General features: G+C 50.8%; 1 protein-coding gene across 11 annotated transcripts in view; it reads right to left on the bottom strand.

Moving 5' to 3' along the window:
• GREB1 (growth regulating estrogen receptor binding 1) overlaps positions 1-17,010 on the bottom strand; it is a 163,731-nt gene that overhangs the window by 43,535 nt on the left and 103,186 nt on the right. For 10 of the 11 annotated variants that reach the window (XM_039460758.2, XM_039460759.2, XM_039460756.2 and 7 more), the window contains exons 8-16: positions 15,000-15,113; positions 14,380-14,523; positions 11,310-11,495; positions 7,245-7,595; positions 4,953-5,081; positions 4,108-4,236; positions 2,850-3,047; positions 1,961-2,141; positions 353-548 (exon numbers count right to left, since the gene is read on the bottom strand). In XM_039460758.2, the coding sequence (XP_039316692.2) occupies positions 353-548; positions 1,961-2,141; positions 2,850-3,047; positions 4,108-4,236; positions 4,953-5,081; positions 7,245-7,595; positions 11,310-11,495; positions 14,380-14,523; positions 15,000-15,113 (1,628 nt within the window). The remainder of the gene's footprint in view (positions 1-352; positions 549-1,960; positions 2,142-2,849; positions 3,048-4,107; positions 4,237-4,952; positions 5,082-7,244; positions 7,596-11,309; positions 11,496-14,379; positions 14,524-14,999; positions 15,114-17,010) is intronic. The other variant, XM_039460754.2, reaches the window with a different exon arrangement.

The raw sequence follows: 17,010 nt of genomic DNA, 5'->3' as shown, positions 1-17,010 counted from the left end.
GGCTCTGCATGGAGCCCAAAGCCCCCAGCCCTTAAGGCCTCTACCTTCAATATCTCCATCCAATGCCATAGAACAAACATTCCGAATCTTGCTCAGACAGCTGCGGCCACCAGAGAAAATGTCAATCAAACGGCATTACATCTTCCAAGAGGAGGAAGCCAAGGGGCGCCCTGCAGGAAGGTTTCCACAAAGACCAAGAAGGGTCTACACGTAACCCTGGGTTGAATCAAAGATCCAAGGAGCTGGAACCCATCCTCCTCAAATACGCCAGTCAAAGCTTTTACTAAATGTAATTTCTGCCACCCGAGTGTCATTGCTAAGTACAAGGGCCTGGCAGCCCTGTGGCACTCACATTGCTGCAGGAGGCCGGCCAGTGGATCTCGTTGTAGGGGCTGATAAGTGTGTGCTGTGTCTGCAGTGCATACGGGAAGGAGGTCACGTGCAGTGTGACAATGTTGGGGGCCTCCTTCACCTCCCTGCAGTTGAGCAACCGGTCCACCAATCCCACCGCAGGGTCACTTTGAGAATAGAGGTTGTGAACAGCGCTACTGAGGGAGGAAAAGACACAGTGAGCGGAATTACTATATTTTTTTCGAATTTTCCAAGGATGAAGCAGTTGAATCAATTTATAACTAACCCCTGGCTTTGCCAACAGTTGAAGATTATGGCTCCGCCCATGACTAGGAATAGAGAAAAAATGGCTGGACTTCAGGTCGCTGTCAGGGACTCTCCTGAGACTCATTACTTAGGGAAAATGTGCCTGCGGGGGACAGTAGTCAGAGGATTTCTCAGAAGACACACACTCCGTCTACCCCATCAGACAGTGACGTGTCCCCGGGAACATTCCAGGGATCATCTGTTCCTCTTTGGCCCCATCTGATTATATACTTACCTCCTTACAGAGTGCTTCTGACTTTGAAATGATCCAGAAAAGATGTAAAGAGTCAATTCTATAATCAGTTTAAAAGGCAGCACAGAGGGACTGGGAAGCATTTTGGACAAGGGTCTAGGAGCCAGGCCCAGCGCTGCACTTCTCGGTGGGGCAAACGCCTCTGCGTTCTCTCCTGTCAGTCTAGGGGATTTTTTTTTTAAATCAGTGCTTAACCCTTTGGATGGCAGGAAGCCACTCTGAGGAACTTACCCTCAAAATGAATATTCACAATATAGCTCTTTCTACAATTCAGGAATATTCCGATTTCCCCCAAACCCATACATGGATTCTAGATGGTAGATCCTTTACGAGGTGATCCTTCAGGTCCTGACCAGCCCTAACTAACTGTCTGTGGATCTGTGACCATCGAAGTCTTTCTTCCTGGCCTGGCCCAGGAGCCCCGTTCCTTCCTCATCTGTATCAGTGGAAATGTCTGAATGAACAACCCCTAGGCCAGTCTCACGGAAGTGACCAGTCCTGGTAAACCACCAGAAATCCTGCCAGACTCTCAGCTTGGCTCATCTGAAACTCATCGGGGTTTATGTTCATTTCAGCTGAGTAAAATCGCTCCTTAAGAAGGGCAGGCATCAATGGTGACCCACGGTACCGGGGCCCACGGAGCCTCTTTCAGGGAAGGACTAGGCTGAGCTACTCCTGCTAGGACCCTCCGCACCCCACACCTGCATGGCTCCTTGTGGTGAGCGAACTATGAAAGAAACACATCAGGCATCAGGCTGTGATTCAGGGCCTCGGCTCTGCCACTAACACCCTGCCCTGTGACTCTGGGAGACACGTTTCCCTTCTCCGGCCCTTAGATCCACCATGTCAAAGTTCAGAGGTCGCACTAGATAATCTCCGAGACAACTTCCACCTCAGGACTGTGGAAACATGCGTGGCATCTGCTTACAAACACCAAACCCAAACCTCACCCATCTTTTCAGGACTTGTACCCTCAGCCCTAGTGAACATCCACATACAACATTTCAAAGAAGGAAAATGTCAGCCCGTCACATATCAAGTCCGTCTAACCTCACAAGATCCCAGTGTGCGTGGTCGTGGATCAGGACAAAAAGTGTGTGCGGGTTCTGGAAGGAGTTTTGCAGAAAAGCCTTAAATTTTGTCTGTGCCTCCGCGTCTAGCTTCAGAACATACTGTTCCACCCTCTGCTTGGTCATGTGCTCTTTTTCCAGGCCAAGTTCCAGTAAAACTCCTGCAACACAACAAAATACATCAGTAACTCCCAACACGCTCACTGGTTTTCATTCACTTGACAGACACCTGCTGAGCAACTCCTATACAGCAGGTACTGAGCTAGACCCAGGGATGTGTGAGTAGGAAAAAGTAGGGAAAAACTCCCACATGGGTTACAGCTGCATTAACAGTCCCGCGCAAGCAAGCAGTGCTGCAGCCCGGCTGTGTGTACAGCAGCCCTTTCTAGGAGCACCAGCTTCAGGAAGCAGCTGATCCCAAGCCTGGTAAGAGAGAGAGAACTGAAAGGTCCCACCAGCAGCAAAATCCCTCTCTTGGACTGAATGCCATGGGGCTATATATTATGCCACTAAATTTGAGTCATTTCAGTGAAGACACTGGACATCTGTGTCCTCTGTGGTTAAATACGATATCCTTGAAAGTACAAGGAAAATCCATTCAGTGAAGCCAGAGAGCAACACATGGTGAGGTCACCAGCCTGAGTGGGACGCCGTGAAAGTTCAAGTTTTGGCTCTACCTTCAACAGATCCTAAAATCTGGGGCAAGTCACTGTCTCTGAACATCAGTTTCACAATCTATAAAACAAGAGCAACAATCATTGCCCCATCCACTCGATAGCAAAGAACGGCGTCAACATCCAAACATGGATTTAGGCAGATCAAAGCTTCTCCACACAGGCCACATGACTTGTCCCCGAAAGGCCCCATACCTGAGTGCCACACGTGGAACAGAGTCTGCTGGTAGGTCACTTCTGAGGGCGGAATGCAAATTAGAAAGTCCACCTTCTCAAAGGATCCCAAGTCCAGATTTTGGGTGCTGGAATCCGCAATGGAACACACGTGGGAGAGGAGCTTCTGTGCCACTGCCAACTGGAAGGGCCGGATGCTGTGTGGCTCCAGGTGGTAACCTGGAACCAGAGCCCCAGAATGCCAGGTGAGCCCCAGGGCATGTGGCTACTGTCCAGGCCCTTGGCCAGAGAATCAGACAGCGAGACTGGTCCAGGGGAGACGGCCCCATGCGCAAAGCGACGAGGGAAAGGGGAACAACTCAGGTTTATCATTTATCAAGTGCCTGCTCTCAGCTGAGCGGTGGCGGGTGTGTGGGTAGCAGTTATTTTAGGAACCATTCTTCACTTAAAAACAAGAATCCACCACTTGGGGACCACAGAGGAGGCAGCGGCCTATCCTGCTTAGCGAGGACAACGAGCCCAGCCCAGGGGAGGTGACGCTGAGACCGGACTTTGGAAGAGGACTGCAAGCTCTCCAGAAAAGGAAATAAACACGACAGTCATTTAGGAACTCCGCAGGAACAAAAAACATCAGCAACAGACTTGGAGGCAGGAAACTGGCAGAGGAATCCGCCATTTCAGCAACATGGAGGGACGTGCAATTCAAGATTAAATGAGATTGTCACAATTAAAGACTGAAGTTTAAATTAGGGATCAGGTCTACTGTGACACTAAAGAGATGTCCTGTCTTATGGGTGTGCCTCCGACATTGCTACCTCCAACCTGAGCCCCGGGATGCTGCCTCCCAGGCCAGACCCAGGCCCTGGACGATGCCCTCTCATCGCTCACCGAGCACTCATGAGCCCGCTGTCCCCTCAGCATCCACTGAGCACACCTGTGCACCCACCCCTCACTGTGCACACCTGTTCATCTGCCCCTCACTGTGCACACCTGCACCCCCGCCCCTCACTGTATACACTTGTGTCCCGCCCCTCACTGTACACACTGGCACCCCCACCCCGTTTCACTGTGCACACCTGCACCCCTGCCCCTCCCAACGTGCACACCTGTGACCCCGCCCCTCACTGTACACACCTGTGCCCCAGCCCCTCTCACTGTACACACCTGCATCCACACCCCCGCTCACTGTACACACCGGTGCCCACTGCCCCCCTCAATGTGCACATCTGTACCCCCTGCCCCTTCCCCCCACCCTGAGAGGCTCCTTTTCACCACTCACTTGTGCACACCGGTGTCCCGCTGACCTCTAGGGATGCTGCTTTAGTGACAGAAGAGGCAGTGAGTGAGGAAGAAATATGGCCTTGATTTTCCTGATGAAATTTGTCCAGCAAAATGTCAATGTCACCCTCTGCCCAAGACAGAATAAACAAATGGGTTTTCCGTGTCAGTGAAATTTAGCAAAAATCTACAGAGCAGTTAGTGTCGGGTACGGTCCTGAGGCCTGGAGTCACAGAGGTAAAGAGGATGTGGCCTGTCCTGTCAAGGGGCCTCAGCCTAGTGGGGATGAAGACACACTGTCAGAGTGAGTCCCCACGACACAGCAGGTGCTAGGGCAGAAGGAGGAACAGCATGTTAAAGGACAGAGGGGAAGGTCCTAAGCCCATCTGGAAAATGAAGGGTCTGAGAAGCTTGCTGGGGGGACATGGGATGAGTCTTGAGGGGTAGGGAGCTAGGCAAACAACAGAGAAGGATGCTCACCGCCCAGAGCACAAGGGATGTGGAACTCTCCAGGAAGAGGGAGAGAGGGGGAAGAGAGGCCACCAAGGCTGGAGAGGTGCAGAGGGACGGGCACGAGGGCCTTGTGCACCCCACGGAGACAGGACCCACATGGTGCCCTCCCCACTCAGGGGAACTCTACAGCCGGAGCAGGAAGAGATGGCCAGCCAGAACCCACAGCTGTCACTCAAGAAAAGAAAGGGACAGAAATGCCAGTGCACAGAATGAGGGGCACTCTAAGTGGACATCGGCCTCAGCGGGTCACAGGCAGGGGGCAGAGGTGACCTCCCCTGGCAGTGATCTGTCCCATTAATCTCTGCATGTGCACCTGTCCCATGACAAGCCTACCTGGACAGAGGGTGCTGAAGAAAGCCCCCAGCGAGTCCACCTTCCCCGTAACCAGCTCGTAATTGACTTCCTTCTGGTACTCTGCTGGGGTGAGAAGGCTCTCAGAAAGAATCCGGGCTTGGTATTTTCCTGGAAAACAAACAGCTTTCACTGTGCCGGTTGTATCTTCCCCGTTTACTGGCCATGTGACCCTGGACCAGTCCCTTAACCCTTCCAGACTCACATTTCACATCTGGAATCTGTGGCTGACAGCAGGATCTACGTCCCAGGCCTGCTGTCAGGCGACACATGACGACGGTGCCTGATGGCAGAGGCTCAGAGTCTATAACTGAATGCACCACTCACATCAAGGTAAAAAATTGACAAAAAAACACAGACTAGGTTTAAGATTAAAGAATGCTGGTCAGGTGTGGTGGCTCACGCCTGTAATCTCGACACTGTGAGAGGCCAAGGTGGGTGGATCATCTGAGGTCAGGAGTTTGAGACTAGCCTGGCCTACATGGTGAAACCCCATCTCTACTAAAAATGCAAAAATTTGTTGGGCATGGTGGTATATGATTGTAGTCCCAGCTACTTGGGAGGCTGAGGCAGGAGAATCACTTGAAGTCGGGAGGCGGAGGTTGCAGTGAGCCGAGATTGTACCACTGCATTCCAGCCTAGGCAACAGAGCAAGACTCCATCACACACACACACACACACACACACACACACACACACCAGAATGCCAAAAGACAATTCAGACACTGCACTTAAAAAGTTAAATGCCAGTTGCAGTGGCTCACACCTGTAATCCCAGCACTTTGGGAGGCTGAGGCAGGCAGATTGAGGGAGCCCAAGAATTTGAGACCAGCCTGGGCAACATGACAAAACCCTGTATTGTAAAATACAAAAATGTGAGCTGGGTGTGGTGGTGTACACCTGTAATATCCCAGCTACTCCAGATGGAGGTTGAGGCTACAGAATCACTTGAGCCCAGGAGCTCAAGACTGCAATGAGCCAAGATCTTGCCACTGGACTTCAGCCCAGGAGACAGAGCAAGACCCTGTCTTAAGAAAAAGTGCACTAAATTGTGCATTTTTAGGTAAATTTTACAAGCTACAAAAAATCCCAGCTGAAAATGCACAGCACCCGAGAAGATTTAAGCAGGACAAGAAAGCCCATGCATTTGGCCTCTGTCTCCCCCACCTAAAGAACACTCCGAGCAGGCAGAGACTGCTGTGCTCCCCGTGGGACCCAGCCCTGCACACATGGGGCTTCAATGGGTGTTTTTAGAATTAAATCAATTGGCTAGGCACAGTGGCTCACACCTGTAATCCCAGCACTTTGGGAGGCCTAGGCAGGCAGATCACTTGAGTTCTGGAGTCCAAGACCAGCCTGGGCGACCTGGTGAAACCCCATCGATACCAAAAAATTAGCTGGGTGTGGAGGCATGTGCCTGTAATCCCTACTACTTGGGAGGCTGAAGTAGGAGAATCTCTTTAAGCCACGAGGCAGAGGTTGCAATGAGCCAAGATCACGGCTCTGCACTCCAGCCTGGGCAACGCAGTGAGATCCTGTCTCAAAAAACAATTAAATTAATTGGCTCCTGAAGACAACACAAGGTCATTGTTTTTGGGGTTTTTTGTTGTTGTTGTTTTTGAGACGGTTTCGCTCTGTCACCCAGGCTGGAGTGCAGTGGTGTGACCTCAGCTCATTGCAATCTCTGCCTCCCGGGTACAAGTGATTCTCCTGCCACAGCCTCCCAAGCAGCTGGGACTACAGGCGCATGCCACCACGCCCAGCTAATATTTTTGTATTTTTAGTAGAAACGGTTTTTCACCGTGTTAGCAGGATGGTCTGGATTCCTGACCTCATGATCCGCCGGCCCCGGCCTCCCAAAGTTCTGGGATTACAGGTGGGAGCCACCACACCTATCTGGTCATTTTTTGTTTGTTTTCTATTTTTTGTTTTGTTGTTTTTTTTAAATCTCCAACAGATGAGTGAAGAAACAGGGCCAGAGTGCTGGTGTGAGTGATCACCCACGGTGGTGGAGCCAGGTTTTCAACAGGGTCTTTTCACACTCCCAAGCTGACCCCAGGGTTAACCTCATCAGCCACTCAGAGCAGGGATGAGCTTGTAACTAAGCCATTATTCAAGGCTGCCTTCCAAAGCCAGCTACTGAGAACAAGCCGCAGGTGTTAACTGTTGCTGCAAACCCAGGCCCGGGAGAAAAAGGGAGAGAACCACCAAAGTGGGGGACCGGGAATGCATTTCAGGGGGCTTCCCCGCAGCTGCGCGGCCCAGCGCGCTCACCAGTGACCGCGATGCAGGAGTCGATGGCCGCGCTGCGGCAGGCGCAGATGATGACCACGTAGTTGGTCTTGGCGAGCTTGCCCTCGACCAGCAGCCGGAACATCTCGGAGAGGCCCTCGGCCAGGGAGTAGGCACACTCGATGACGTGCACGCTGTCGTTGCAGGAGCTGGCGGCCAGGCTGGCCAGCCAGGGCAGCTGCGCGGAGGTCACCGGCGCCGCGGGGCCGGGCGCGGGCGGGAAGGGCTGCGGCGGCGCCTGCTGGTACTGCCGGATCTCGGTCAGGTGCGACTCGCGCCAGGAGCGCAGGAAGATCTGCTCCAGGTCCTCCATCAAGGGCACCTGGTCCGCGGCTGCAACACAAGGCGGGCGGAGGGCCTGCCACAAATGCCAGCGGCATCGCGGACGCGCGGGTGCAGTGACGTGAACGTACCCACCTCAGTTATTACTGTGAAATCGTACCACATTCGGCTGGAGCACGTGACGAGGGCCTGAAATCCACCATAATCTCACCGGCCGAACACAGCCACGCTATTTTTGTGTATCTCTCAGTCTTTTTTTTTTTTTTCCCCATATGCAAGTTTTTTTTTTAATTATAAGATGATTTGTAAATTTATTTTTAAGATTAAGCATCGTCTTTGAAAATCCAGAAACACAGTCCTTGCTCTCCCTCTGGCCACATACACCTAAAACAGTTAAAAGTCATTCCTCAATTTTCAAGACAAAGGAGGGAAAATGAGTATGTTCTCAAGCTGCAGTTCAGCTTGGCTGGCCTCTTTTCCAAAAAACATCTTACTTTGCTACCAAGCCACTCACCAACTCTAAGGAAAGACAATTTTTCAAAAAGCCAACAAAACCCAGAAAAAGGTAATAGGTATCAATCTAAAATTATCACCCAAAACACTCCTGCTGCAAAAAAAAAAAAAAAAGAAAAAAGAAAAAAAGAAAAAAAAAGGTAGGAAGCAAAATTCCCATAGCTTATTGGAGAAGGTCTTTAAAAAGAATCAGAAAGTTAGAACTGGAACTACAGAGTTATAGACAGGTTACACTGTCACATGTACACAGTGGTTAATGTGTAGAACATTCAGCCTGGGAATAGATTAGGCTTTCCCCTATTCCAGGAGAGGGAATCAGAACCTGTGTTGCTGGAATTAAATATGAAAATTGTCCTTAAAAACAGCCTTATGATTGTCGGTATAAACTTTGGGTCTTACATTCTTTCCTTAACCGTGACCCTATCATCAGTTTCAGTGCCATTTCCAGCCATCATAACGTGTGCATTAGTGTGTCCATAGTGTCCCATCATATGTAAGTGCCACCATTTACTTAGCAAGGTCTCCACTGTGGATTCTCTTACTTCTTCTAAATATTCACCTTTATAAATACCTCTGCAACGCACATCTCGATGTATAGAACATTACTTCCATTGCCTGAATTCTCAAAAGTGGATTTACAGAGCCAGCTAATACGTATCAGCTCGCTTCCAAATGGCCTGAACGCATCAGTTTACTACATGAACGGTGCTTTGACAAGCCATGGTTTTATTGTACCTAAGCACCACGTACCATCATTGGGGTTATTAATTCAGAAAAAGATTACTTGATTTGTGATTTGCATGTCTTTGATGGTGAGTGAGACTGAATACTTTTCAATATTTGTTTCCTTCTGGCATTTTCTCTTTTATCAATTGTCTGGTTTATATGTCCGGATTTCACATTTGATGAGCTGGAACAAGGTGTGCCAGGCTTTTATTTAGCAGGCAGGTTCCAGCCCAGCTCTATCCACACCAGCTGTGCGGCCCTGACCTATCTCATACGGTTTCCTGATACATAACATGGGGTTCATGCCACCTGCTCTGTGGGCCGTGCCAGAATTTGATTAAATTAGCTTTTATATCTGTCTTTGATTGGATGAATTTGTCTGAATTCATTACTTGAATTAGCTAATCAAATGAGAATTTAATTAGATTAGCCATCACCTCTCTCCCATCTTTAAAAACTTTCCTTTGAGTACACATCTCCTTCTAGAACTACCTGGTGGGGGAAGTTCCAGAACTTTCTCCACCTGGAGCCGTATGCACGTGCCATACTGTCTCCTCACCTCCAGTCTCTCTAAGCCACTCCAATATGACTTTTATCCCAATCTTCACGTACATCATCGCCAAGGCTGCCAACTGCTTTCCATGGTGAAACCCAGTGGTCAGGGTCCAGTCTTCCCTCCACTAAACTCCCGGCCACACTGGCATGGTTATCAGTCCCTCTCCTTGGGAATGCTTTTTTCACTGCTTCATACCAACACACACCTATTCCCTCAACATAGGTTTGCAGACTGTCGACTTGAGCTGCGGATGCTGGGGGACATCTGGAAAAGGGCTCGCTGACCATGCCTGGCCTCATGGCACTTACACCCTAACTGGGGGTCACACACTTCAAGGGAACAATCACAGAGCGTAATTCCTGGTGCCCTAAAAATAAAGGGAATAGGATAGGACCCTGGAGGACGGAAGCTGTCTTACACACGTAACAACAGGGCCTTGCTGGGAAGATGACGGGTGACCCTAAACCTGAAGGACATGAGGGGGCCATACATGTCTTTGGCAACAGCACGTCACAGGGAAGGAACAGCAAGTGTGGGATGCCCAGGTGGGACAAGATTGCTGAGGGGGACAGTGGGCTGGGACGGAGCCAGCAGGTGGGACCAGGAGACAGGCAGGGAAAGGGGTGGAGTGAGCGCCTGATGAGAAACTACGGCAGGGCTCTGGGCAGGGAAGAGATGCAACCGGATTCCCAGTTTTCAGGCAAGAATGCTGTCCCGGTGAGGGGACAACCACAGAGAAGGTGGGCGAGGCTGGATTCTGGATGCAGCTGTGCTTACTGCCGGACTGGCGGTGACTATGAGAAAAAGGGACGATGGTGGGTTTCCCAGATTCTCCACCAGCCTTTCCTGCCTTCCCTCTGGTTCCATCTCAGTCACCTCCTCTGGAGCTCTGAAGGTAGGAAGTCCCCAGGCTCAAACCTTGGCACTTTCCTCTCCCCGTAGCCACCGGCAGCTGGTCTCACGGCTTTAACATACATCGCCTGTAAGCCAATGTGTCTTAAATGCATACCGATAGCTCCAACCTCCCCTGGGATCAAGGCCTGCCCATGCAAATGGCATGGGCCACTTGCTGTCTCATGGGCATCTCAAACTCATGCCAAGATAGAACTCAGGTTCATTGCCACCGTTCGCCTGGCTGCTTGGGCTGAAACTCAGGCCACATCTGCTCCCACCCCTTCAAAGGGATTTCCAGTCACCCTTACCTTCAGAATAGCCCCTCTAGTTCACTGCTGCCGCCCTCAACGACCCAAGCCACTGTGTGCCTCTAACAGGCAACTGACCGTTTCTCCGTTTCTGCCCCTGCGTCTGCGCCATTTGACTCCACGCAGCAGCCAAGGTGGCCTTTTTAAAGTGAAAATCAGATTGCCTCCATCCCCTGCCTAAAAATATTCTGGTGGCTTCTCAATATGTCTACCATAGAATCACACTCGACTGGGGCCTGCCCCTCTCTGACCACACCTCTGTCTGCTGCAGCTCACCTGCACACTCTCTCTCTGCGGCAGCTGCCTCTCCACATCTCACAGCCCTCACCTGGCCTCTCTCCCTCCTCCACCCGGCCTCATTCTTCAGATCATCATAACGCTGACTCCTGCTCAGGGGTCCTTTCCTGATAAGCCTAAACTGACCCCACACAGACACATTAATGCATGCACCCACCTTTACCTGCCTATTTTCCACTGGTTTATTGCTTCTCTCTCCCACTAAACTAGAATCGCCTCAAGGGCATGGTCTTTGCTCAATTCCCTGCTGTATCCCTGTGCCAGGAACGGCAGATTGAGTTCTGGAAATGTCTCCATCAACTTCAACCTACTATCAGCCCCTCAGTGTGGGGACTCCCACAGTGACCTCATGACGTCCCCCCAGTGGATCCATAAGGACTTCCCCTGTATTTCATTTCCAGAAGCCCGTGTCAGCCCCCACAAAGGTCTAGGCCAGGTCTGTGCTCGGGCCGGGAGGTGGAGGTGACTCACCCAGCTGGACCAGGTAGTAGACAGTCAGCAGGAGCTGCATCTCCTCAGAGATGGGCTGGATGGTGGAGGCGCCGTACTGCTCGTATGCTCGCGAGATGGACTGGGAATTCTGGTAGCACGTGTACAGGAGGGGGCTGACCACGACATCATTCAGGTTCCCACAGAGGTAAGGGAAGTTCCCGTGGCCTGTGGAGGAACAGCAGCTACTTGCCAACCCATCTTGTGCACAGTTTATGGCCCCATACGTGTGGGTCTTCTGGGGGTGAAGATGCTGAAGGAAACAGGTGAGCTGCACTGAGTGCCTTGAGTGCCCCTGTCCTGGGAAGCCTTGCTCATCGCGTGCACCTGCTCACCCTCCTGGCACCCAGGATAAGGAGTCACCTTTTCTAACCAATGGGGCTGTGGCATTTGCTGCTTCATTTTGTCTAATCCTCTTATTTTTTACAAGTGAGGGAGCTGAAGCCCAGAAGGACTTGCCCAGAGCCAAGCAGCCACCACCTGTCACTCCTCCAGCACAGCTGATGGGACTCGTCGTGGGCAGAGCACCTTCCGGAGCTTCGCTGGGTGCTGCCTGCCAGCCCTTGCCTCGCTGACTCCAAACAAGGAGGGTTCTGCCCTGCATCCTCCCGGGCTCTCTGACAAACTGAGCCGGGAAAATATATCATTGTAGAGACCAGGAGACTGAGTCATTCTTTCTTTTCTGTTTTTGTCTTGTTTGTTTGAGACAGCATCTTGCTCTGTCCCTAGGCTGGAGTGCAGTGGCACAATCTTGGCTCACTGAAACCTCCACCTCTCAAGTTCAAGCAATCCTCCCACCTCAACCTCCCAAGTAGCTGGGATTACAGGTGGGCACCACTACACCCGGCTAATTTTTGCATTTTTAGTAGAGACGGGTTTTCATCATGTTGCCCAGGCTGGTCTCAAACTTCTGACCTCAAGTGATCTACCTGCCTCAGCCTCCCAAAGTGCTGGGATTACAGGCATGAGCCACTGCACCTGGCCCATTAGAAGATTCATTCTGAGGACAGCCCTTAGAGGTGGAATCGCCCAGGTCGGGGTCACATCTCTTTCTATCATTCTGTAGCTACATGATGCTAAGCAAGATGCTTAACTGCCCTAAACCTCAGTCTCTGCATTTGTAAAACCAGGTGAAGCTGTCAAATCTTCTTGGGGCTGCTGAGCTCCCAAAGGTGGCACGTGTACGTTTGGCGGGGGGGGGGGGGGGGGACGTGTATCTTGCATGCTGGATACTCCATTTAGTCACCAAAAACACATTTTCTGGCTGCGGCTGTGTGCTACGTGCAGGCATTCCACTAGGCTCAGGGAGCAAAGCTGGTACCTGGGACACAGGTCATGATTCAAAGACATTGCTGCTCAAGGGCTTGTCAAACACTGCGGGCCCCACCCAGAGCTTCTGATGCAGAACGCGGGCCTGATTCTGAATCTGGGATTGGCCCATGAATTCACGCCTCTCATACGCTCCAGGGCAATGCAGGTGCTGCTGGACCAGGGGCTACCATTTGGGTAGCACCACTTACAAATATTACGGAAGGCAAGAGGCTAGGGAAAGAGTTACTATAAAACCAAACATGTGACATTTGTCATAAAAGAGGAACACAGAAGTGACAAGGCGGGGTGGAGGAAAGGGACTCGAAGGCAGCTTCATGGAGAAGGCATAGGGCGGAGTCTTAAAGCCTCGGCGGGGCTTGGACACATGGCTGTGGGGACCAGGAATCAGGGAGGCAAGCACTTTGCAGCAAGGGATGCAGCATAAACAGAGGCAGTGGAGGGAATGGAGCACACCTGAGAATTAAGAGGACAGTCTCTGTTCTGGATCGTTACTGTGAGACCTAGACCAGCCAGGCTTTCTTTTCTGAGGCTCCTGGCTCAAAGCTGCTGCGCGTGAAGCCCTGCCTGCACCACCACGCCGTGCGCCCTGTCCCAGCTCTGTTGCCTGAGCACCGTGTTCTTGGGTCCTACCACAGACACGTGATGGCCACATGAAAAATACATGCAACATGACTGAAAGAATGTTGCCCTTGGAGCCCTGTGGAAGTGCCTCGGTCATTGCCCCTGTGTCATGTTAAAGTCAAAACTCAGGGTTGCACTCTACTTCCTGAATACTCTGCCCATTCTTCGTTTTTTTTGGCGGGGGGGGGGGGGGGGGGCGGGGAAGACATGTTCTTTATTAGTTCTTAATTATAAGTAGGATGTTTCTCCCACATTCCTAAAATCCTCCCTCCTCTAACCAACAAGCACGATATCAAATACAGTAATAATGTATTTAGGAAGGGCCTGCGTGAACTGTGTGTGTGTGTGGTGTGTGTGTGCCATGCCCACGTGGGTATGTATGTGTGTTGTCACCATGTGCCAGCCATTCTGGTACCTGGAATCACCAGTCAAGACCTGCTGAATCCCCCAGGGTTCCCCATTGCAAGGTCTCCAGATTCATCAAAGGGATTTCTTCAGCTGAGCCAAAAGTCTACCCATACATAGCATACGTTAGCCCACTGCACTGAACAGGTGAAATCTAATTTTACTTGATGCTTCTACAGGGGCGACCATGGCTATCTTTGGCCAAAGTAGATTTCTTAGTCAAAAAATACTAGTGGCATGGGTGACAACAGGACAACCCACCAGAGCGGGGCTCCTACAGCAAGGGAGTGATTTGCTTCTTCCTAATCCTCGGCACTCAGCACAGGCCTGGGACCAGGGCAGAAGCTGGGTGAAGCTGAGCAAATGAAGGAAAGAATGAGTGAACAGGTATGTGGACTTCATGGCAGGGGATCGTGTGTATGCATGTAAGTGTGTGTTGCCATGCGCCAGCTGTACTGGTTTCACCAGGACCACTGTGGAAAGCTGTGACAAGCACCATCATTCCTGGCATCTGATTGGGGGCTGAACTAGTGACTGGCTCTGCCCTGTTCTTTCCTTGCCCTGGAAAGCATTTCAGGTTTGTCTCAGGAGGGTGCCCTGGAGTCGGCCCAGGATGAGGTCTCGCAGTTGCCCATTTCTCGCCCCTTCCTTTAAGCTCTCCCATGCCCGCCACTCACAGCACTGCTGTACTTGCCTTTAAATATCACTGGCTTGGCCTTGCATATTTTCAGCAAGTTGTCAGGAACAGACACGGGTTCTCCAGAGGTCACCACTGGAAAGGTGACTGAAGCTGGTCCCACCAAGCCAACCTGGGGCACGCAGGACATGCCTGCGCTCTCTAGGAACACCCAAGAACGTTAGTAAAGACATCAGACGAGGCATCCGCCTCTCACACACCTGACATCAGGCCAGCCAGCAAACGTGCTACCCCCCAACCAATGTCCTTGATTACAAGAGCACCAAACTCTTAAGAGTCACAGATTCCTAAGGTCAAGGGCACCTTTAAGTTCATTCAGTCCATCCTTCCCCCAGCGGTTCAGTCTCTTCTTCAATAACTCTGCCAAGTGATAAACAGCCTCTTTGAAAATTTCTCAACACTCAGAGAACTCACTACCATACAGGGATCCTACACCCGTATAAAGCAATTCTAACATGTGAGAGAGAGATCTTTTGTTACCCCAAACGCTGCCTCCTTAGAACTCCCTCGCCAGTATACACATTCGCACACGTGTCCATGCACACACGCACACACAACCGGCAGCAATGCCACCAGTACCCAAGTCTGGAATTCCAGGCGAGGCTGCCGTCACTTACCATACTTAGCTCTGTTCCCACCACCTTGGGGGTAGCCACCATCTGGAGCTGATGGAGATTCTGGAGACCACCCTTTGTGGCGTTTTTTGGGGGGCCCGGAGTTTGACAAGATACCTAGACAATATTCAGAGCGTGGATTAGGCTATCACCAGGAAAGAGCTCCAATAAATCTTTCCGTTGGTTGGGAGAACAATGATCTGTTTATTTATTTATTTATTTATTTATTTATTTATTTATTTATTTCTAATCAGTTTCACATGGGTTTTAAGGACCTCGCAAAATACCTAGGCATAAGGAAATGTCAATTTTTGTAAATGTCTCATTCCAAAGTTGTGTGTGTGTCTCAACTTTCTCTGAGTCTGAGCACCTTCGTCTTTAATATGGGACACTAAACCTACTCTGAAAGGTGGTTCGATCAGAATTAAAGAGAATGTATGCAGAGCACTTTGTGCAATGAACTGCAGGGAGCTTGGACCCCATATGGTAGCCAGAATTCCCCACATCATCATCTTCACCACCATCACTGCTGTTACCGACATATTCCAATCCACTTCTGAAGGGCTGGGAGAGAGAAATACGTTTCCGCACAGGCGACGGCAGCATTCGATCCACCAAAACAGCTCCACCGCTTGGGGGCAGTACTGATCCGCCTGTGCTCCCCTCCCTGCCCCAGCCTGGAAAGCTAATTTCAGACTCAAAAAAATCAAGTACAGAGGCTGGCACCCACTGCAATGAGTCATCCCCACCCACTCTATATAACAGCATGCTCATGACTCAAGCTATCTTGGTGAATGGTCTAAACACCAAGAATCGGTTTCCATAGTTTCTTGACTAACCAGATGCAAAATTTCCCCTACAGGTAGAGCTTTACGTCTCAACCTCCGCTGCACATTTAACTAACCCGGGAACCTTTTAAAACTCTGGATGCAGCCCCGCCCCAGATAAACCAGAAGCCCATCGTGGGAGCAGGACCCAGGCATCCCAATACCTCAGAGCTTCCCCGTGATTCTAATGCATGTCCCAGGTGAAGCACCAAACAGAGCAACGATTCTGCAGGTGTGACCCGAGGAGCTGCACAGAACCCACGCGGGCCCGTTGAACCTGTGCATCCCTGCGCCCCGCCTTGACCTTCAGAATCACATCTCTGGAAACGACAGTAAGAAAATACCATCCTTCATAAGCCAGCTTGGTGATTCCTTTTTTTCATGAGATGGAGTCTCGCTCTCGTTGCCCAGGCTGGAGTGCAATGGTGCAATCTCAGCTCACTGCAACCTCTGCCTCCCAAGTTCAAGCGATTCTGCCTCAGCATCCCAACTAGCTGGGACTAACGGCATGCACCACCATGCCCAGCTAATTTTGTATTTTTAGTAGAGATAGGATTTCACCATATTGGTCAGGCTGGTCTCGAACTCCTGACCTCAGGTGATCTGCCTGCCTCAGCCTCCCAAAGTGCTGGGATTACAGGTGTGAGCCACCACACCCGGCCAGCCTGGTAATTCTTAAGCACACTGCAGGGTGAGAATCATTGCTTTACAGTCTCTTAAGAGTAATCCAAAAAATATTTTCACCTCATCAGACTGACTCAAAGTAAATAAAAAGCTTAAAGCAGAAAGTACTTTGTTTACGAAGAGCTTTCAAACCCGTGGGCTCCTTTCACCCTCCCAACAACCACTGAGGCAGCTGCTGTTTTCTTCATCCCTGTCTGCAGAGATGAGGCCTTTGACTCTGCAAACATCTGTCCCTAGTTGCAATGGGAGGCCCCCCACAGGGGCTAAGCAGCCAGCTCCTCTAAAAGCTCTGCTGATCGTCCAGAGGGGACAGGGCTTGGAACCGGGTCTCAGTAAGGATGGAAGAGATGCAGGTATTTTCTCACTTTGGGAAGCTAATTCTATAAATAGCTCTGAGTAGACCCTAAGCCCATGAGCTCTTCCCAGATGATGTCACCAGGAGCTGCTCCCATGGTACCAGTGTGGATCAACTATTTCTGAAAATGTCTCTTGGGGAGGTATTA

The sequence above is a fragment of the Saimiri boliviensis genome, chromosome 1, assembly GCF_048565385.1.
Source record: "Saimiri boliviensis isolate mSaiBol1 chromosome 1, mSaiBol1.pri, whole genome shotgun sequence".
In the NCBI taxonomy this organism is placed as follows: domain Eukaryota; kingdom Metazoa; phylum Chordata; class Mammalia; order Primates; family Cebidae; genus Saimiri; species Saimiri boliviensis.
The sequence above is the reverse complement of the archived record's forward strand: the minus strand, read 5'-3'. Positions and strand labels throughout refer to the sequence as shown.